Below are 21993 nucleotides of genomic sequence, written 5' to 3'. Positions count from 1 at the left end.
TGACCTCAAGTGATCTGCTTGCCTTGGCTTCCCAAAGTGCTGGGATTACAGGCGTGAGCCACCATGCCCAGCCCCCTTGCTGCTCCTTGAATGTGCCAGGCATGCTTCTGCCCCAGGGCCTTTGCACTGGCTATTCCCTCTGTCTGGAATGCTCTTCCTCCAGAGCCCCAGATGGCTCCCTTCTTCCCCTCCTTCAAGTCTTTGCTCATTTGTCACCTTCTCATCGAGGACCTCTGTGCCCTAATTAAAAATCTCAGTCCCCCAATACTCTCGACCCCCCTCCATTTCCCCAATACACTTATCCCCATCTGACAGACAACGCATGTTCATTATTTATTTTATTTCCTGATTCTCTCCCCTGCCAAGTGACCCTCTGGAAAGCAGGAGTGTTTGTTTTGCTTTCTACCAAGGCTGCAAGAGTCTAGAACTGGGTCTGGCATACAGCAGAGGCTCATTTATTGCTGAATGAATGCATAGTTTGGGGGAGGGGAGGACAAGCTGAGGCCACATTTGGGACGGGGGCTGGAGTGGGGTGGAGAAGGGAGCTGCTGCCCAGAGGGACTCCGTGAGATTCAGGGTGGGGGCCAAGACCAGCAGCTGGCAGCGGGTTCTGAGAGGGGCTGGGCCTGCCTGAACAAGGAAGGGGTCCGGCGGCCGTGGTCACCTTGCTGGGACGGGTGTGTGGGGCCACAGGCCTGTGAGGCTGGGCCTCTCTGCCACCTGAGGCCCGCATGGTGGGGTGTCTGCCTTGTCCTCAGGGGAAAAGACTTTGAGGGTCACTAGTGGAGTCGGGGTAGGGCATTGAGGACAGATAGTTGGGAGCCCAGCCAACTGCCTGGGAGGCAGGCCTGAGGCCACCCCCTTGTCCCAGATATCCAGATCTTGGGGGACTTTGGCATGGAAAGGGGCCAGAGCCTGCCTTTCACAGGCACATGGACCAGGCCAGCTTGCTTGAAGGAACAGACCGAAGGTGGGTGTGCATTCAGGGGCTGCACAGGGACCTGGGCCTGTTACAGTCTCCTGTCCCCCTGCCAGGACACCTGCCCCATGTGCTGCTGAGTCTTTGGCCGAGTCCACCTCATCGGCCCCACAGCCCCCGACGGCCTTGTCCTGCTGGTCTCAGGTGTGAGGCACCCAGAGGAGGGCTGGGGCCTTGTCTTCTCCCCGGCTGGCTTGGCCCAGGACCCATCAGGAGGTCGGCACCAGCTGGCAGTAGGGGGCAGGGTCGGGGTTTAGCAGGTCCTGCTTGGGGGGAAGAGAGAACAGAATTATGACTGGGTGGAGGGGGAGAGGCTTGGGGAGACAGAGAGGGACAGAGGATGAGAGACAGAGTGAGATGGAGAGAAACCCACAGAGAGAATGGAAGAGCAAGGTGGAAAGAGAGTGAGACACAGAGACAAGAAGTCCTGGAAGAGCCAGGAAATGAGGTGGACACAGTGACAGAGACAAAGAGGCAGGAGAGACAGAGAATGGAGAGAGAGAGAGAGACATGCAGAGAAACAAAGGCGTGTAAAGAAATGCATCTTAGACAAGGCAGCATGAACAAACTGGAAACAGACAGACAGAGAGATTAAAAAGGACACAGCCAGAGAAATTGAGAGAGAGAGAGAGAGAGTCAGAGAAAGGGGAAGACAGACACACAGACATACGTAGGCCACTGACAGAGAGACAGAGCTACAGGATCAGAGAGCTGACAGGAGGGGATGGAGAGGGACTGAGCCCTGCAGTGGGGTTTCACTGGGGACCTGACTGGCTGTGTGGCCCCAGGCAATCCCCTGTCCCTCTCTGGGCCTTGTTCCTCCTGTGCAAATTCAAGGTTTTGGATACCTTTTGCAAAGAAGGAAATTGCAGCCTTGGGAGGAAAAGGGACTTGCCAGCGTCTCTCAGGGAGGTGGTTTGGGCTTCTCCGAGAACTAAGACCGTGAGTCTTGGGGGGACGAGGGGAGGAAAGCCCCCAGTTTCAGTTGTCTTGACCCCTCCCCACCCCGGCTTTGGGGCTCCTGGATCCGTGAGATCCCCACCACCCCTCCCAGCTCCCAGCTCCACACCTGGTACTGGTGGTTCTCTGGCCCCGCCTGCAGGGGTGGGGGTGTGGGCAGGGGCTGCAAGGGAAGGACACAGGTGAGTGGGCGCTTGGCACCCCCCACCCTCTAACCTTTGACCTTTGGTGCTAGGACAGTCCCAGATTCCAAGTCCCCATCACCCCTCCCAGACTGCGAGGCCCCTGGGCAGAGGGGATTAGCTTCCTTACACCTCAGTGTTCTCCTCTGACAAATGGGCACTGGGCCCCAGCTTCGTGTGGTATCCAAGTGGCCCGCCAGCCACTCCATTAACTCTCAGTCTACCCCTGTCAACACCTCTGGTTCTAAGCTCTTAGCCTTAGGGTTTTATGTTTCTCTTATTTTTCACTTTTTTAGAAAAAGACAGGATCTTGCTCTATCACCCAGGCCAGAGTGCAGTGGTGCAATCCCGGCTCACTGCAGCCTCAAACTCCTGGGCTCAATCGATCCTCCCTCCTCAGCCTCCCTGGTAGCTGAGACTATAGGTGCACACCACCACGCCTAGCTAAATTTTTGTAGATATGGGGTCTCGCTCTGTTCCCCAGGCTGGTCTCAAACTCCCGGCCTCAAGCAATCCTCCCACCTTGGCCTCCCAAAGTGTTGGGATTTACAGGTGTGAGCCATCATGCTCAGCTAAGTTTCTCCTTTTATTTAATCTAAATAACTTTTTTTTTGGGAGGGGGATGAAGTCTCGCTCCTGTCGTGCAGGCTGGAGTGCAGTGGCACGACATCGGCTCACTGCAACCTCCACCTCCTGGGTTCAAGCGATTCTCCTTCCTCAGCCCCCTGAGTAGCTGGGATTACAGGCATGTGCCATCACACCTGGCTAATTTTTGTATTTTTAGTAGAGACGGGGTTTCACCATGTTGGCCAGGCTGGTCTCAAACTCCTGACCTCAGGTGATCCACCCACCTCAGCCTCCCAAAGTGCCAGAATTATAGGCGTGAGCCACCGTGCCCAGCCTAAATGACTCATTTTTATAAACTTTTCATTATATATACATAAAACCTCCCCATTATAAAGGGAGTAGCTGCTCAGTGCACAGCAAAACACAGACAAGTATAAAAGAAAAGAAGATAAAACCCACCCACCAGCCTCCACACCCCAGAGACAAATGCTGCTTCTGTTGTGCTGTTTCCTTCCAGTCTCTTTTCCTTAGGATTTTTAAAAACAGGGAACAATATATAGAGAGTTGAGATTCCCAAACCTGGTGTCAAGATGGCCCAGAGGACCACAGCCAGCTCAGAGGGGAGGCTCCTGTTAGCATTGGTTTCAGGCGAGAGGCTGGGGATGGGACTCACCAGGGCTGGGTTTATGGACCTCGTGTCACTGATGGGGGACACCAGGAGGACTGGAGAGGGCATCACTTCATAGATGTTGTTGTCACCTGAAACGGGACAGGGGAGGTACCAGCTGACAGATGGGCCCCACAGGCCACTCTGGCTGCCTGTTCACATTTATTTATTTATTTATTCAATTAACATTTGTGCAAACGCTTCTTCTAGCCAAACCCAGTGCTGGGGACACAGTGGTGACCACGACAGTCCCGGGCCTGCCCTTCCAGGACTCACAGTCCAGTGGGGGATGCAGACCAGTCTCCAGAGTGACAACCTGGAGTGTTTAGGGCTGGAGTGGAGGGACTGGGGGTGGGTGGGAGCCCAAGAGGGGGTGCCTAAGCAGCCTAGGACTCAGTGAGGGCTTCCTGGAGGAGGGGACATCTGAAATAGTAGAGAGAAGTAAGAGTGAAGCTAAGGCAGGAGAGGATGAGTGCAGAGGTCTGGTGAGAGAGCCAGCTGTGTTTCAGAAACTACGTTTGATCTGTCTTGTGAAGGGCCTTGAGAACCATGCTAAGGAGACTAAACTTTGTCCCAAGGGCACAGGGGAGCCATGGAGGGCCTTTGAGCAGAGGAGTAACAGGATCAGAGTTTTAGAAAGACCTTATCCCGGGATGGGTTGGAGGGGTCTGGAGGCTGGGAGACCAGTGAGGAGCTGGGTGTGGGGGGTCTAGGAGGCTGGTAGTGGCCTGTGGGGGTGGATGGGATCCACTTGCATGATGGGATGGGGGTGCCAGCCACTGAGAAGAAGAGAAAAAGCAGGTTTGGGGTGGGTGCCAATGTGCTCAGATTATGTGGGTGGAGTTCAGCGAGCCCCAGAGAGGTCTTGGGGCAGGTGCATTGGGAAGCCTCTGAGTGAGGGAGAATAAGGGGGCTTGTGGCTATGGGGCAGAAGGGAGGAACTGAGAGGAGGGCTAGGTAGTGAGATCTGGGGCTCCCGCCTTACCAGCATCATGAGCAGGGCCCAATTCTGGCTTCTCTGTGGTCGCCATCCTGGGGACACGTGGAGAGAATTGATATTAGGATAGAGAGATACTCAGGCGGGTGGAGAGAGACTTAGAGAAGCTGGAAATCCCACGAGGTCCCTGAAAGCCACATGGTCTCTCCTTCAGAGTGAGCTAGGACGAGGCCTGAACTATCCCAGACTCTTCTTCCATAATCCCCACCCGCAGTCCCTCAGTTTCCCTAGCCACCACCTTATGCCAGTGAGTAGTGTTCCCCAGACATCACCATTTACAGAGATCACCTAAATGATCCTGCTCCATCCACCTGTCTTATGATTTCCTTAATATTTCTCTTTACATTGATTCATTTGAATACTCTTATTTATTTTTTATTTTTTATTTTTTTGAGAAAGAGTCTCACTCTGTCGCCCAGGCTGGAGTGCAATGGTGTGATCTCAGCTCACTGCAACCTCCGCCTCCTGGGTTCAAGTGATTCTCCTGCCTCAGCCTCCCAAGTAGCTGGGATTACAGGTGTGTGCCACCACGCTCGGCTTATTTTATTTTATTTTATTTTTTTGAGACAGAGTCTGGCTCTGTCGCCCAGGCTGGAATGCAGTGGTGCAATCTCGGCTCACTAAAACCTCCGTCTCCCGGGTTCACGCCATTCTCCTGCCTCAGCCTCCCGAGTAGCTGGGACTACAGGCACCTGCCACCACGCCCGGCTAATTTTTTGTATTTTTAGTAGAGACGGGGTTTCACCGAGTTAGCCAGGATGGTCTCGATCTCCTGACCTCGTGATCCGCCAGCCTCGGCTTCCCAAAGTGCTGGGATTACAGGCATGAGGCACCGCGCCTGGCCCACGCTCAGCTAATTTTGCATTATTAGTAGATACAGGGTTTCACCATGTTCGTCAGTTTGGTCTCGAACTCCTGACCTCAAATGATCCACCTGCCTTGGCCTCCCAAAGTGCTGAGATTACAGGCGTGAGCCACTGCACCTGTTCTGAATACCCTTAATTTTAAAAGTACACTGGAACCAAGTGAAATGGCTCATGACTATACCCCCAGCACATTGGGAGACCATGGCAGGAGACTTTTTTGAGACCAGGAGTTTGAGACCTGCCTGACCCACAAAGTGAGATCCCGTCTCCACAAAAATTACAACAATTAGCCAGGTGTGGTGGTGCGCACCTGGGGTCCCAGCTGCTTGGGATCCTCGGGTGGGAGGATAGTTTGAACCAGGGAGGTTGAGGCTACAGTGAGCTACGATCGCACCACTGCACCCCAGCCTCGGCATCAGAGTGAGACTTTGACTCTGAAAACAAAAGTACTCTTGACACCACTATAGCAAGTTTGTTAATTCACCAAATAAGTATTTACAAGCACCAACCATGTGCTGGGTGTCACTGAAGGCACTGGGGACACAGCTGAGCACAAGATGGACAGAGATCCCTGGCCCCCCGGAGCAGGCAGTCTACGGGGGAAAGAGAGGAGAAGAAAATTGGAATAAAGCATTGACAGTAGAATATCAGACAGCAACATTCCTTCCCTATGAAGGAAAATGGAGAGACGGGGAGGGGGTGGAAGGTGCGTGTGCGGTTTTGAGTACAAAAAATAGTAATCGACCGGGCTCAGTGGATCACGCCTGTAATCCCAGCACTTTGGGAGGCCAAGGCGGGCAGATCACCTGAGGTCAGGAGTCTGAGACCATCCTGGCCAACATGGTGAAACCCCATCTCCACTAAAAATACACAAATTAGCCAGGCGAGGTGGTGGGTGCCTGTAATTCCAGCTACTCAGGAAGCTGAGGCAGGAAAATCGCTTGAACCCGTGAGGCGGAGGTTGCAGCGAGCCGAGATCTCGCCACTGGATTCCAGCCTGGGCGACAAGAGCAAAACAAGAAGAAGAAGAAGAAAAAGCTTGGAAATGGTGCACTCCTGTAGTCCCAGCTACTTGGGGGGCTGAGATGGCAAGATGGTTTGAGCCCAGCAATTCAAGACCAGCCAGGGCAACGCAGGGAGATCTTATTTTTACAAAAAGTAAAAAATAAGCTAGGCATGGTGGTGCATGCCTGTAATTCGAGCACTTTGGGAGGCTGAGGCGGAAGGATCGCTTAAGGCCAGGAGTTTGAGGTCAGCTTGGGCAAAGTAGCAAGACCCCATCTCTACAAAAAATAATAATACAGATAATTAGCCAGTTGTGGTAGCACAGGCCTGTGGTCCCAGTTACCGAGGAGGCTGAGGTGGGAGGATCGCTTGAGCCCAGGAGTCTGAGGCTGCAGTAAACTATGATCACGCCACTGCACTCCAGCCTGGGTGATAGAGCAAGACCCTGTCTCTTTAAAAAAGAAAAAAGAAATAGGCCAGGCGCAGTGGCTCACGCCTGTAATTCCAGAACTTTGGGAGGCCGAGGCCGGCGGATTGCCTGAGATCAGGAGTTTGAGACCACTCAGGGCAACATGGTGAAACCCCATCTCTACTAAAATACAAAAAATTAGCCAGGCGTTGTGGTGCACGCCTGTAGTCCCAGCTACTTGGGAGGCTGAGGCACGAGAATTGCTTGAGTCCCACAGGTGGAGGTTGCAGCGAGCCGAGATTGCTCCACTGCACTGCAGCAAGACTCTGTTTCGAAAAAAAAAAAAGAAAGAAAGAAAGAAAAGAAGAAGAAGAAAAGAGAATCCACGGCACATACGGAAGAGTTGAGAAAGGAGACAAAATTGCTGCTTTCATATTCTGGGAACTGGAGAGTGATTCTACAATCAGTTCAGAATCAATTTCAAGAGACAAAGTTCTGAAAACGCTGAAGTCATAAGAAAGGAATTTTTCACGAATAGACTCTCCCTGGGGGAAACAGGACCCCATCTCTCTCTCTCTCCCCACACAGAGGTAGGTAGCATCTGATAGCTGTGCCTGCCGCTGTCCACTCCCCTTCTTTGACAATAGCAACCAGTTTTCCTTTGGAGAGCCTGTCTACACTCTCAATCCACTTGATTAAACGGAGTTGGATCTAACCCAGGCTCTAGGGCTGCACAAATAGCCCAAGTTTGGCCAATCAGAGCTTTCCCTGGCCACCAACCCCTGGCCACAGTGATTGGGTCATAAAAAGTCATGTGATCTGAGTCAAGCGAGTGAGAGGTAGACTTGGGGCTTTTGCTGGAACTACCAGGAACAAGGTGGTCTCCTTGCTAGGAATGGCTAAACCAGTGGAGTATGAGCTCAGGCCCCCTGGGAGTGATCTTGTCGCAACAGGGGAGAGCCTGCCTGAGAATGCCACCGAAGAAAAAGACAGAGTTGAGGAGTATATAAAGGAGTCACTTGAGAACACTGAGCCCCTGGATGCAGCCCTACCTGAAGTTAATAAGTTATGTAGTATTAAACAATTCCTTGCTTTTGGGCAGGGAACAGTGGCTTATGCCTGTATTCTCAGCACTTTGGGAGGCCAAGACTGGAGGATCACTTGAGCTTAGGAGTTCGAGACCAGCCTGGGCAAAACCCCATCTCTACAAAAATAAAAAAAATTACAGGCCTGGTGGTGCACACCTGTAGTCTCAGCTACCTGGAAGGCTGAGGTGAAAGAATCACCTGAGCCCGGGGAGGTTGAGGCTGCAGGGAGTCGTGATTGCGCCACTGCACTCCAGCCTGGGTGACAGAGCGAGACCCTGTCTAAAATTCCTTGTTTTTGGTAAGTCAGTTTAAGAATAGGTTTCCTGTCCCTTGCAATGCAGAATTCTGTTTAATACAGGATAGAAAGATCCTTTTCACCCCAGGAGCTCCGAGATTTGATGAGATTGTGTATGAGCCGGATGATGTGACTTGTGGAAGAATCCATGGGGCTTGAGAAGACAGTGGGAGGAGACAGGAGAGGGACGCCTGGGGGCCCTGTACCTGTGGCTCTGGCCCCTCCAGTTCCTTGTCACCAAGAGATAGGCAACGCAGCTGATGAGAAGGGCCCCGGCAGCAAGAGATCCAATGATGGTGGCTGCCAGGATCCCGGCGTTGGTGGGCAGGTATGTACTGGGCAGCTCCTTATTCTTTTCTGAGGGATGACAGAAAGAAAGAGAGAGGGGGGACTGTGTGATGTCTCCTGAGGGCTCCCCCAGTCCCCCACCGACTGTATCAGTGACTGCATGGAGAACTGAGGTGCAGTTTCCTATTTCCAGCCCAGAGCTTTCTCCTGCTTTTCAGATCTGAGTATCCAACCATCTGGGTGGCACATAAAATCCAACATGTCCCGGCGGCCGGGCACAGTGCTCACACCTGTAATCCCAGCAATTAGGGATGCAGAGGCGGGAGGATCACTTAAGCCCAGGAGTTCGAGACCAGCCTGGGCAACATAGTGAGACCCTATCTCTATTAAAAAAAAATTTCAACATGTCCCAGATGGAACTCCTTAGTTGTCCCCTATCTCTATGTCGCCACTTCCCTAGGATTTCATATGATCCTCAGCACATCCAAAATCTGCTTGCTGACATGCTCCCCAACCCTACCCCATCAAACTGATTTTTTTTCTTTTTTGAAATGGCGTCTCACTCTGTTGCCCAGGCTGGAGTGCAGTGGCATGATCACGGTTCACTGCAGCCTCAAACTCCTGGGCTTAAGCCATCCTCCCACTTCAGTCCCCCAAGTAGCTGGGACTACAGGCACACACCACCACTCCTGGCTAATTTTCAAATTTTTTGTAAGGAAGGGGTGTCACTAAATTACTCAGGCTGGTCTCAAATTCCTGGACTCAAGCAGTTCTCCTGCCTTGGCCTCCCAAAGTGTTGGGATTACAGACGTGAGCCACCAAGCCATGACCCAATCTCCTTTGCTTTTTCTCACCTCAGTTGATGATACCTGAATCCTTTCAGCAGAAGGATGAGGTTCTGGGCTGTGTTTTGCAGGAGATGTAGGGGACTGGGAGGACTCTTAAACTGGACTTGCCAAAATTAAGACCACACCTACCTGGCTCTTACCCTCTGACCTCCCAGCTTTACTCTCAAGCTGGACATCTGTTCTGTCCCAACCCTTCTTGGCAGCTAAGCTCATAGACTATGAGATCCTAATGCTGCCTACTAGCTGTGTGGCCTTGGGCAAATTACTCAATCTCTCTGTGACTTGGTTCGTCTGTGAAATGAGGATAATACGAATACCTAGTTCTTAGGGTTGTTATGAAGTTTGAAATACACACACACACGCACATGCTGTTCTCTCAATGATCCAACAAAGAAGTAAGCTCTGTGCCATTTTACAGATAAGGAAACTGAGGCACGGAACAGTAAATTGACTTGCTTGATGGCTCACAATAAGTGCAGTGCTGGGATCATACCCAGGCCACCTGAACTCCTTAATGACCATGCTGTGCAGCTTCCAAAAGGGGCACCTGTGACCTGGGAGCCCCAGAAATGTGGGGAGAAGCCACTTCAGGCTCCATGAGTGAAGTAAGGACTGTTATCTCCAACCGGACTAGAGTGTCATTTTATGCAGATTTGTGTAATCAAATTAATGCATATGTTGAGTCGACTTTTGCCTATTTCATCCATTTCTCTAAAATTTTTTCTATTCAGTGTCCAAAACCCATTTTAAAATTTAACTTGGAGCCAGGAGTGGTGGCTCACGCCTGTAATCCCAGCACTTTGGGAGGCCGAGGTGGGTGGATTGCCTGAGCTCGGGAGTTGGAGACCAGCCTGGGCAACATGGCAAAACCCAGTCTCTACCAATAATTAAAAAAAATTAGCTGGGTGTGATGGCACGCGCCTACAGTCCCAGCTACACGGGAAGCTGAGGTGGGAGGATCGCTTGAGCCCAGGAGGTGGAGGTTACAGTGAGCTGAGACTGGGCATGGTGGCTTATTCTTGTAATCCCAGCACTGGGAGGCCAAGGTGGAAGGATTGCTTGAGGCTGGGAGTTTGAGACCAGCCTGAGCAATACCAGTAAGACCCTGTCTCCACAATCTTATTTTTATTTTTTATTTTATTTATTTATTTATTATTATTATTATTTTTTGAGATGGAGTCTCGCTCTGTAGCCCAGGCTGGAATGCAGTGGCGCGATCTCGGCTCACTGCAAGCTCCGCCTCCCAGGTTCACGCCATTCTGCTGCCTCAGCCTCCCAAGTAGCTGGGACTACAGGTGCCCACCACCACGCCTGGCTAATTTTTGTATTTTTAGTAGAGACGGGGTTTCACCATGTTAGCCAGGATGGTCTCGATCTCCTGACCTTGTGATCCACCCGCCTTGGCCTCCCAAAGTGCTGGGATTACAGATGTGAGCCACCGTGCCCGGCACACAATCTTATTTTTAAATTGAAAAAAAAAAAAAATAAAGGCATACAATCTATTTACAAGTGCTCTACCCTCATGATCTAATCACCTCCCAAAAGCCTCACTTTTTTTTTTTTTTTTTTTTTTTTTTTTTTTTTTTTGACGGGGTTTTTTTCTTTTGCCCAGGCTGGAGTGCAGTGGCGCAATCTCATTTCACCACAACCTCCACCTCCCAGGTTCAAGTGATTCTCCTGCCTCAGCCTCCCAAGTGGCTGGCATTACAGGCACCTGCCACTATGCCCAGCTAATTTTTGTATTTTTAGTGGAGACAGGGCTTCACCATGTTGGCCAGGCTGATCTCGAACTCCTGACCTCAGGTGATCGACCCGCCTCAGCCTCCCAAAGTGCTGGGATTACAGGTGTGAGCCACCGTGCCGAGCCCAAGCCCACCTTTTAATACCATCATCTTGGAGGTTAGGATTTCAACATATAAATTCTGAGGGGATCTGTGTCCTGTGGAAATGCCAAGGGGCCACAGCACCTCCCTCCCTGAATCACCTTCTTCTGGTCTCTCCTCTAAGGTCACTTCTTGAGTGAGGTCTCCCTGATGACCTCCTTTCCCATGTCACATCATTCTGGTTCGTATTCTTTACTCAGCAAGTCATAACCACTGCATGCCTCCATTTTTCAATCTGTAAAATGGAGACAATAATGGCACCCGCCTCATGGAGTTGTTTTAAGGTAAAAATGAGTAAATATAGAGTAGTGGTTCTCAACCAGGGGTGATTCTTATCCCAGGGTGGAGACATTTGGTAATATCTGAAGACATTTTTGGTTGGCATGACTAGGAAGCTGCTACTGGTACCTAGTGAGTAGAGGCCAGGGGTGCTGCTGAAATCTCTGCAATGCACAAACCCTCTACTAGGAAGAACTGGCCAATACAAAACATCAGTAGTGCTGAAGCTGAGAAACTATGCTTTAGGGAAAATGTTTAAGATGGTGCCTGGCTCTTAATGATCACCCAAGAAATGCCAGCTGTCATTATTGCCCACTGCCCTTTCCCTCACACTTTGCCCCGAGTGGATTCATCAGTAAATACTCGTTTTATGAACATAAAGATTGAGGGATGCATTCCTCACAACCAGGCATACAATAAGTGCCCGATAAAAATTTGGTTAATGTTAGTGCATGTGAAAGGTAAATGAGATGGTGCATTCTGCAGTGTCAGGCACAAGGCAGGCATTTCTTAGATATTTTATTAGTTAATGCATGTGAGGATTAAAGACTATCTCTGGGGATTGGTACACAGTAGATGCTCAATATGTGTCGAGTGAATGAATGAGAGGACCAAATGAAATGGTGTTTGCACAGCACCTGGTGCATGGTAGCTGCTCAGGGCTCATTAGCTTCCTCACCTCATCCCCAGACCCTAACACTTACCAGCTACCTGGACCTCAGTCTTGGCCTTCATAGTCCATTCAGAGTTGATGGTAACAGCTACTTGGTAGGTGCCACTGTCTGTAGGCTGGGCGCGGCGCAGCAGCATGGAACCATTGGGGAAGCCCACGATGTCTCGCTGTCCCATGGCACTGCCATCCCTCTGAGGCCGTTGTATCCCAGGGATGTAGGTAAATAGCCTCGTGCCTCCATACGTCTCCTCCCCCAGGTACCAGTTGAAGTCCTGGAAGGTGTCTGGGACACCCTGGACCAACAGGAGAAGGTCCTGGTTCTTTTGAGGCTGCTCTGGAATCTTTTGGATGTGGAGAGCTGCCTGGGAGCCTTGGAGCATCCAGAGGACCAGGATTGAGGCTGTGGGAAGTTATAGGGAAGGGCTGAGATCAGGGCTGTTGCCAGGGACCATGGCATGCTCCTCTCTAGATAGAGATCTTCAGCAGGGAGCAAGGACTCTGAGTGCTGCTCATTGGAAACAATGCTGGGATTGATTAGTGATGTCTGCCCTGGGTGCAGGAGTGGGAACACAGGCATGGATACCACAGATTTGCCATCCTATTGATCCAGAGGTTTTTCTACCTTGAGATGCTGTGTGGCCTGCTTCTAAACACATGGACTCTCTGAATTCATTCATTCATTTATTCAACCAATACTTAGAGGCATATGTAATATATAAGCTATAATACCAACTATATATAATACATCTAAACTTCCTTCAATTTCTAGACACTGGAAATATAGCAGGGAAACAAACATACGTAAATTCCTGCCTCCATGGTCCTAACATTATAGAAAATTCTATAGATAAAATGGCAGTGAGGCTGTGATTCTGTTGCCCCTCCCCCATCTTACTCTAATTTCATCCTCTCAGGTAATCTTTCCCTACTTCTAAGAGGAAACTTCAATCTCTGGGCTGAGTCTCCATTTCTCCCCTTGGCCTTTAGGGTCTATTTCCTCCTTACCTGAGAGCAGGAGGCTCTTTGAGAAGCAGCCCTGGGTCCCCATGGGAATCTCCATCTTGGCGTCGTGTGGAAATGCCAAGGGGCCACCAACTGGACACTAAGGGGGCCAGAGGGGTGGGCCCTGGCTGTCTGAAGTAGGCCAGCTCAGTGGGGATCCCAGGGGTGCCTTAGAGACACCGCTGGGGCTGGCCCAGCCCCAGCATGCCCTGTCCGAGGGCTCTGGAGGCTCCACCTACACTCCCTGGGATGGGAGCACAGAGGTTGAACCAGTTTTTCAGGGTGACTGGGGAACTTCCCAGGACTCCTCCCCTGACCCTCTTCAACCTTTTTTTCTCACTCAGTGTGACTACAACAGCAGTCACTATAGCAATAGTCATAACAGCCTCTGTTTGAACAATTCCCCTGGGTTTGCTCAAACACACACTGCCTCATTCAGCAGCCACCATAAATAACTGTTCCCATTGCACAGATGTGGAAATAGAGGCTCAGCAAAAGAGGCAAGTCTGCCAATAGACAGAGGTGGGATTTCACCTGTGGCTGACTCACTTGAAGGCTCTGAGACAGGCTGGGTGCGGTGGCTCACGCCTGTAATCCCAGCAGTTTGGGAGGCCAAGGTGGGTAGATCACGAGGTGAGGAATTTGAGACCAGCCTGGCCAACATGGTGAAACCCTGTCTCTACTAAAAATACAAAAATTAGTCGGGCGTAGTGGTGGGCACCTGTAATCCCAGCAACTGGGGAGGCTGAGGCAGGAGAATCACTTGAACTTGGGAGGCAGGGATTGCAGGGAGCCAAGATCGCACCACTGCACTCCAGCCTGGGTGACATAGTGAGACTTCGTCTCAAAAAAAAAAAAAAAACTCTTAGCCTCGTGGTTTTTTTTTTTTCTTTTGAGATGGAGTTTTGCTCTTGTTGCCCAGGCTGGGGTGCAATGGCGCAATCTCAGTTCACCGCAACCTCTGCCACCGGGGTTCAAGCAATCCTCCCACCTCAGCCTCCCGAGTAGCTGGGATTACAGGCATGCACCACCGTGCCCGGCGAATTTTGTAGTTTTAGTAGAGATGGGGTTTCTCCATGTTGGTCAGGCTGGTCTTGAACTCCTGACCTCAGGTGATCTGCCCACCTTGGCTTCCCAAAGGGCTGGGATTACAGGTGTGAGCCACCACGCTCGGCCTGTTTTTTTTGTTTTTGTTTTTGTTTTTCTTGAGACAGGGTCCTGCTCTGTCTTTCCACTCATGAACATTGGTTGTCTTACCATTTAAATATGTCACCTATAATTGCAAGAATATTTTGTAGTTTTGGGAGTGGTTTTTTTTTTTAGGCGCTCTGTCACCCAGGCTGGAGTAAAGTGGAACAATCTCAGTTTACTGCAACCTCCGCCTCCCAGGTTCAAGTGATTCTTCTGCCTCAGCCTTCTGAGTAGCTGGGATTACAGGCATGCGTCACCATGCCTGGCTAATTTTGTATTTTTAGTAGAGGTGGAGTTTCGCCATGTTGGCCAGGCTGGTCTCAAACTCCTGACCTCAGATGATCCTCCTGCCTCGGCCTCCCAAAGTACTAGGAGTATAGGCATGAGCCACTGCATCCAGCCCCAGAGTGTATGTTTTGTACTTTTTTGGATCATGTTTATTCCAAGTGTGTTACTCTTTTTTTTTTTTTTTTAAGACAGGGTCTCACTCTGTTGCCCAGGCTGGAGTATAGTGGCATGATCATTGCTCACTGCAGCCTCCAACTCCTGAGTAGCTGGGACCACAGTTGTGCGCTACCATCCCTGGCCAATTTTTTTATGTTTTGTAGAGATGGGATCTCACTATGTTGCCCCAGGCTGGTGTTGAACTCCTGGGCTCAAGTGATCCTCCCACCTTGGCCTCCTGAAGTACTGGGATTACAGATGTGACCCACCACACCTGGCCTAGCCTAGTTTTTGAAAAGCATCCTCCATTCATTCCAGCACACATTCCTAGTGCCCAGTTGTGGGTGCTGTGTGATGTTGGTGACACAGTGATGATTGAGACCACCTCTGCTCTGCCCTCTGTCCACAGTAGGGCACACAGTCCTGTAGGGTATGGGGGGCAGACCCCTCTCACACAATTATGATCCAGAGTGATCAGGGCTGGGATGGAGGAGCCCGGGAGTCTGGGAGAGCCCAAGGAGACACACCTCATTCAACCTGACGGCTAGGGAGGGCTTCCTGGGGGAGGGGGCATCTGAGCTGAGACCTGGAGTAAGAGTAGAAATGAGGCAGATGATGGGGTGAGGCAGCGTGAGGTGCATCAGGCAGCATAAACAGCAATACAAGGATGTGGAGGCTGAGATAGTCATCAAGGTGTATTGAGGAGGTTGCAATATCTTGGGTGAGTGGAGCCAGGAAGGAGGGTGTGGGGCATGTGTGTGTGAGGCTGGGAGGTGGGAGAGATCAGGTGTGCTCTGTTGGCTGGATCAACAGAGCTTGGGTGATAGAGGGTCTAGAGTTATGCTGTTTAATATCATAGCTATTAGTCATATGTGGCTATTTAAATATAAATTTAGGCCAGGCACAGGTGACTCACACTTGTAATCCTACCCCTCTGAGAGGCTGAGGTGGGACGATTGCTTGAGCCCAGGAATTTGAGACCAGGCTGGGCAACATAGTAGGACCCCATCTTTACACAAAAAAAATTTAAAAAATTAGGTCGGCTTGGTGCCTTTCGACTGCAGTTCCAGTTACTCAGAAGGCTGAGGCAGGAGGATTGCTGAGCCTCGGAGGTCGAGGCTGCTGTGAACTTTGATCATGACACTGTACTCCAGCCTGGATGACAGAGTGAGACCCTGTCTCAAAAAAATATATTGAATAGGCCAGGTGTGGTGGCTCATGCCTGTAGTCCTAGCACTTTGGGAGGCAGAGGCAGGCAGATCACTTGAGGTCAGGAGTTCAAGACCAGCCTGGGCAGCATGATGAAACCCTGTCTCTACTAAAAATGCAAACATTAGCTGGCCGTGGTGGTACACGTCTGTAATCCCAGCTACTCGGGAGGCTGAGGCAGGAGAATCGCTTGAACCCGGGAGGTGGAGGTTATAGTGAGCCGAGATTGTGCCACTGCACTCCAGCCTGGGCAACAGAGCAAGACTCCATCTCCAAAAAAAAATTGAATATATATATTATATATATAATATATGTGTATGAATATGTATATATAAATGTATATATGTGTGTATATATATTCAAAGTAATTAAAATTAAATGCATTAAAAATGCAGTTCCTCAAACTGGCCACTTTCAAGTGCTCACTAGCCTCATGTGATCGGTGGCTACTCCATTGGACAGCACAGATAGAGAACGTTTTCATCATCATCTCAGAAACTTCTATTCGGGAGTGAGAGCTGACCTAGGGATCTGAGGCAGGCGGTGCCAGGCATTTCTACCCGGTGAGGTCCATCAGGAAGAGACAGCTAGGTCTGGGTGTGGCGTATCCATAGCACTTTGTGTGTGTCTGAGTGTTCCGGACACACGTCTTCAGCTTGTCGGGGGTGATGGTATCTTCTAGAGGGCCCAGGTTGAGGAAAATCAGGAATCTTGACGTTGAACTGCCTTGAAGGATGGAGTGGCCCGGCTATAGACTGAATGGTTGTAGACTCCAGGCAGCTCTGCCGTGAGCTGCTGAGTCTGGCTGAAAACTTGGTTCTACCACCATTTGGCTGGGGTATTTTGTGGCGCATGACTTCACCTCTCTGGGCCTCAGCCTCCTCCCCTGGAGAATGGGGAAAAGCATCACCACCTCACAGGGATGTTGGGAGAACTGTACGCCAGAGGTCCGGCAAACAAGCAACAAATGCCTGTCATTGTTATTATTGTTATTGCTGTTGACCTTGTCTTTGGACTTGCCCCACCTCCCACATTGCCCCCACCCCTTGTGACCCTGCTCTAGAGAAGTCTATTTTCTCTGGAGGGATATCCAATCCTCCACATCCTCAGTGTTCCTTAATGCCTGGAAGATTTCATGCTGGGTTCCTAGGGTCAGAGTACCCTCAGAATCCACCTGACAGAGTCTTGCTCTGTCGCCAGGCTGGTGTGCAGTGGCACGAACTCAGCTCACTGCAACCTCCGCCTCCCGGGTTCAAGCGATTCTCCTGCCTCAGCCTCCCAAGTAGCCGGGACTATAGGCGCGTGCCACCACGCCCGGCTTATTTTTGTATTTCTAGTAGAGACGAGGTTTCACCATGTTGGCCAGGCTGGTCGCGAACTCCTGACCTCAGGTGATCCAACCCACCTCGGCCTCCCAAAGTGTTGGGATTACAGGCGTGAGCCACCGTGCCCGGCCCTTCAATCCTTCCTGCAGTTTTGTAGTTTCCTTGGTCTGTCTCCGGGAGAGAGGTTGTTGCAAACCCAGCAGTTATTTCCGGGCATGGATTAAGCAAAGCCAGCTATTCTGGATTTTCCGGTGGCTGGATTCTACTCTCTCTCCTGTCTCCTTCCCTGCCTCCCTCCCTTCTTCCCTCCCTCCCTCTCTCTTTCTTCTTCTCCCTTTCAGACAAACACTTCGATTCCTTTTGCATTATTAAAAGAAGAGTCAAGGTTTATTGCAGAACTTTTAGACAGTACTTAAAAGAGAATAAAATTCAAACATGTTTCAACCACCCAGACAGAGGTAGTCACTGCTGGTAACAGAAGTCTAGGATTCCATCCTGTCCTGCAGCCTTCATCCGGGCCTCTCCCCAGCCCCAGAGGGCAGGTCTTGATTGGTCCAGCCTTCCAGGCGGTCCCATTCTTTTGGCCAGGGATTGGTTGGGCGGCGCTGGTGAATGAGACCGGAAAAGACGCTGCCGGGTGAGGTTTCTGCTGCTGGGTGCGGTTTTTCGTTCCTACAAAGCTCACCCAGGTAGGGATGGGCAGCTTCTCTGGGTCTGATTCTGGATGTGATGCCCGGAATGCAGCAGCCATCTTGGCACCAGAGGGTGATGCCAATACGTGGAGGAAAGCAGAACAAACAGCAGAGCAGCAGAACTGGGCCCTGCACACCGTGCCCGGAGTAGAGCCAGACAATCCAGTTCTTTTTTTTTTTTTTTTTGGAGACAGAGTCTCGCTCTTGTCACCCAGGCTGGAGTGCAGTGACTCGATCATGGCTTACTGCAGCCTACACCTCCGGGTTGAAGGGATTCTCCCACCTCAGCCTTCTGAGTAGCTGGGATTACAAGCATGCACCACCATGCCCGGCTAATTTTTTTTTGTAGAGACACGGTTTCACTATGAGCTGGTCTTGAATGCCTTACCTCAAGTGATCCACCCGCTGCAGCCTCCCAAAGTGCTGGGATTACAGGCGTGAGCCACTGCGCCCAGCTCATAATTTTTTTTAAAAAGTTAGATTTCAGTAGCACAGGCATTTTCACCCCAAGGAATCTGCAACCCAGAGGCTTCTGGGACCTCACAGCTCCTCAAGGTGAGATCATATCAACCTGAAAAGATTCCTGACTCCCATGCAGGAGCAATGCAGAGGGAGGGTGTGGAGTGTTTTAGCCTCTTTATGATCTCCATCATACCCTGCCCCCCGCCAAGTCTCTGATATGGATAGTTGCGGTTTTCTTAACCTTACTATAAGTTTATACAACACCTATACCAAAATTCTGGGCCCACTCTCCATTCCTGGCTCTGTGGACTCCAAGGATGCCCCCTCCCTCCAGAAAAAGGTCATCACCTACGTCGCTGGTGGGAACAGAACTCAGCACAACTTCTGTGAGGGTTCATTTGTCAATATCTATCACAATGACAAGAAATATACTCTTTGGCCCAGCAATTCCACCTCCAGGAGTGTGTCCTACACTCAGGTGTCAACATGAGCTAAATGACAGTGTGCATTGGCCAGGCACGGTGGCTTTTGCCTATAAATCCCAGTACTTTAGGAGGCCGAGGCAGGAGGATTGTTTGAGCCCAGGAGTTTGAGACCAGCCTGGGCAAGATGGCAAGATTTCTGTCTCTAAAATTAAAAAAAAATAAGTAAAATAAATGACAGTGTGTAAAGTTATTCACTACAACATTGTAATAGTAAAAGGCTGGAAATGATACAAATGCCTGTCCTTAGGGGCCTCGTTATAAAAGCCCTGTGCATCTCTCCCGTAGAATATGAGGTGGGTGTAGAACAACTAAGGAGGCACTCTCTGAATTACCAGAAACTGAGCAACAAAAGTAAGGTCCAGGGTGGGCGCGGTGGCTCACATCTGTAATCCCAGCACTTTAGGAGGCCGAGGCAGGAGGAGCACTTGAGTCCAGGAGTTCCAGGCCAGCCTAGGCAACATAGCAAGATGCCCATCTCTACAAAAGTTAAAAAGAAATTTAGCCAGGTGGGGTGACGCCCACCTATAGTCCCAGCTACTCGGGAGGCTGACATGGAAGGATCGCCTGAGCCCAGCAGGTCGAGGCTGCAATGAGCCATGATCACGCCACTGCACTCCAGCCTGGGCAACAAAGTGAGACTCTGTTTCTAAAATAAATAAATAAATAAACAAATAATAAATAAATAAATAAAGTGCACTATTCAATGGCTTTTTGGTATAATTAATTTTCAAAAATGGTGGTTAAAAAGAGATAACAGAAAATTTGCCATTTTATCTATTTTTGAGTGTATGATTCAGTGGCATTCATTACATTCACAGTGTTGTGTAAAACTGGATATCCACGTGCAAAAGAATGGAGCTGGACCATTATACTCCAAACACAAATTAGAATGGATCCCTCATGTCTTTTTATAACTTCTAATTTTGGGAAGTTTATGTACTATCTAATTAGAAAAATTAGCTTGGCATGGTGAGGGGCACCTGTGGTCACAGCTACTTGGGAGGCTGAGGTGGGAGGATTGCCTGAGCCCCGGAGTTAGAGGCTGCAATGAGCTATGATTGTGCCACTGCACTCCAGCCTGGGTGACAGTAGACACCGTCTCTTAAACATTTTTTTTGGAGAGGAAAAAAAAAAGACAAGCTGTTCCTAAGGTGCCTGGGAATCCCAGCCCTTATGGCCCTCTTCATTTAGCGTCTTGCTTCCATGCCTCTGGTTCCATCCCATGTGGTGACAGTACACATGAAACCTGTCTGCTCCTTGATTTCCACAAGAGATCCCATTGCACACAGCCACTGGAGGTACAATAAATAAACTTTAATGAGATTCTGGGCGCAGGAGACAGACAAGGAGCTTATGTGCCACCAAAGCAACCAATGTTTCTTTGTCTCCCCAACTCTGTGGGGTCCCACTGGCCTCCTCACCCTTGAGCCCTTTGCCCCTGCCATCCTGCTGGTTCCTATCTCTTCCCCACACTTCTCTGTTCCCCGCTCTTCCATCTCTGTCCAGAGCAAATCCTCCGTCCTGCTTATTTTCTCTTGCAGAGCGGCTCAAACATTGCATTCCCATTTAGCATCTTGGCCCAAAGTCTTCTCTCCCTCAAGGTATCTTCCCAAACGCTTTTCTTTATAAGAGGAATTCTGGTGTCTGCCCCCAAGATCATAGACCTTTTTAACTTGTCAGTTGCACCGAGCAGCTGGGCCTCCTGGGTCTTGGGTCGCATCCATCTTGGTCCTATAGGAGCGTGTCCTGAGCAACTGCAGCGCTGCCTCCCACTGCATCCCTTCCCCCTTGTGTTGGAAAAAGCATTTGCTTCTTTTGTGGGTTATTTCCTGCCAGTCCCAGCTTGCTGGCTGCAGATGCTGGCAGAAAGTGGCTGCAGCTGACAACCTTCTTCAAGTTCACATCTAGTAGTTTTCTCGGCTCCTTGGACACCCCCAGGCAGCTGCTTGTGGCCTGAATTGCAGCCTCTGGTGACCAGGGTCAGTGGCTGTTTCTTGTAACCACAGAGATCTGACAGATACAGAGATTTAGAAGCTCAAGGCCAGAGGCCAAATTTTTACCGAAATTCTCTGGTGATCCACACCCTTCTGTGTGGTCTGCTATGCAGTAAAGGCTTAACCTTGCCCAAAGAAAGATCGGGCCCTTTATCCTCAGCTCCTGGGCATTCATCTCTAAGCCCTTGGAATATCCTGCCTGGTAGCTGATCTGAGAGTCTTGGGCCACTCTGGGTGGTTCATGCTAGTGATGTGATTTATGGTGGGGGTCTTGGGCCACACGGTATTGGCTTGATGTATGAGGTCAGCCGTGTGGATGGTGAGCTGCTTAATTCAGCACTTCGGGAGGCCAAGGCAGAAGTATCACTTGAAGCCAAGAGTTCAAGACCAGCCTGGGCAACACAGGGAGACCTCGACTCTACAAATAATAAAAAGATTAGCCAGACGTGGTGGCACATACCTGTAGTCGTAGCTACTCAGGAGGCTGAGGTGGGAGGATGACTTGGAGTTGAGAAGTCAAGGCTGCAATGAACTGTGATCCCACCACCGTACTCCAGTCTGCCAACAGAGCCAGACCCTGTCTCAAGACAAACAAAAAACTCTGGACACGAAGATCTCGCGTGAGCTGCTCTCTTTGGCAGTACTTCTTGCATGTTGTCACATGTTGCTGTGAGAATCAGGTGCTGCCTATACGGCTCCACTGGGAGAGGGCAGCTGGAAGCTGGCGCCTCATCTGTCCTGGAACGTGTGCTGTGCACCTCCTCTCTTTGCTGATCTTAATCTTTGTCCTTTTACTGTAATAAACTGTAACTGTGAGCCTAACAGCTTTCCTGAGTCTAGTGAGTCCTTCTAGCAAATGAACGGAGGGTGGTCTTGGAGACCTCTGAACTTGCACCTGCCCCCCTTGTTTTGAGGTCTGGCACAGGGAGGGAGGGTGCTCTCTTTGGAGGTGGTCTTCATCCATTGGGGTGGGGTCCAACTCTGGAGGCCCAGGTCCGTGCCAGCTCCAGTCTCTCTCCCCTCTCAGTCCTGATGCTGTCACCTTGTGCCCTCTGTCTGGGGATCCTGCGAACAGCTGTCCTCTCTGCTCACAGCTGAATAGGAGACATGCTAGAAGACGGTTTTCAAACTTTAGCCTTGGGGCTCTTTTGAACAAAATCAAACATCTTCCCACTGAAGCCCAATGTGCAAAGAACTGCAGGC

At 50.4% G+C, this 21993-nt stretch overlaps 2 protein-coding genes across 5 annotated transcripts in view; both read right to left on the bottom strand.

Annotated features, from left to right (window-relative positions):
- Window positions 1–2: 2 nt before the first annotated feature.
- Window positions 3–21375, bottom strand: CEACAM19 (CEA cell adhesion molecule 19). Of its 3 annotated transcripts, XM_032176434.2 has the most exons (9): window positions 16356–16718; window positions 12992–13232; window positions 12018–12386; window positions 8222–8372; window positions 5728–5811; window positions 4341–4387; window positions 3362–3447; window positions 2049–2102; window positions 3–1242 (listed from the first exon to the last, which is right to left on the bottom strand). In XM_032176434.2, the coding sequence occupies exons 2-9, from the start codon at window positions 13044–13046 to the stop codon at window positions 1189–1191; spliced, it is 900 nt and encodes a 299-aa protein (XP_032032325.1). In that variant the 5' UTR covers window positions 13047–13232; window positions 16356–16718; the 3' UTR covers window positions 3–1188. The 3 variants fall into 3 exon arrangements, with proteins under 3 accessions (XP_032032325.1, XP_058284660.1, XP_058284661.1); XM_058428677.1 differs by lacking the exons at window positions 12992–13232; window positions 16356–16718 and adding an exon at window positions 21251–21375; XM_058428678.1 differs by lacking the exons at window positions 5728–5811; window positions 16356–16718 and having other exon boundaries at window positions 12992–13046.
- The window catches only part of PVR (PVR cell adhesion molecule), a 29619-nt gene continuing 25141 nt past the window's right edge, over window positions 17516–21993 (bottom strand). The window contains exon 8 of one of the 2 annotated variants that reach the window (XM_032176429.2): window positions 17516–21900. In XM_032176429.2, the coding sequence (XP_032032320.1) occupies window positions 21829–21900 (72 nt within the window). In that variant the 3' untranslated portion in view covers window positions 17516–21828. The remainder of the gene's footprint in view (window positions 21901–21993) is intronic. The other variant, XM_058428676.1, reaches the window with a different exon arrangement.

The sequence above is a fragment of the Hylobates moloch genome, unplaced genomic scaffold (assembly GCF_009828535.3).
Source record: "Hylobates moloch isolate HMO894 unplaced genomic scaffold, HMol_V3 SCAFFOLD_15, whole genome shotgun sequence".
Lineage (NCBI taxonomy): Eukaryota > Metazoa > Chordata > Mammalia > Primates > Hylobatidae > Hylobates > Hylobates moloch.
This window is presented reverse-complemented; position numbering and strand designations above follow the sequence as displayed.

Bases quoted from the DNA above. Each gene is read 5' to 3' on its own strand.
- CEACAM19 (XM_032176434.2), bottom strand. From the start codon at position 13,046: ATGGAGATTCCCATGGGGACCCAGGGCTGCTTCTCAAAGAGCCTCCTG. The intron at 4,388-5,727 runs GTTGGTGCTTGT...ACGTGTCCCCAG, and splicing joins TCAGTGACACCCAGCACATG to GATGGCGACCACAGAGAAGC. The intron at 3,448-4,340 runs GTAAGGCGGGAG...GTCCCGTTTCAG, and splicing joins GGGCCCTGCTCATGATGCTG to GTGACAACAACATCTATGAA.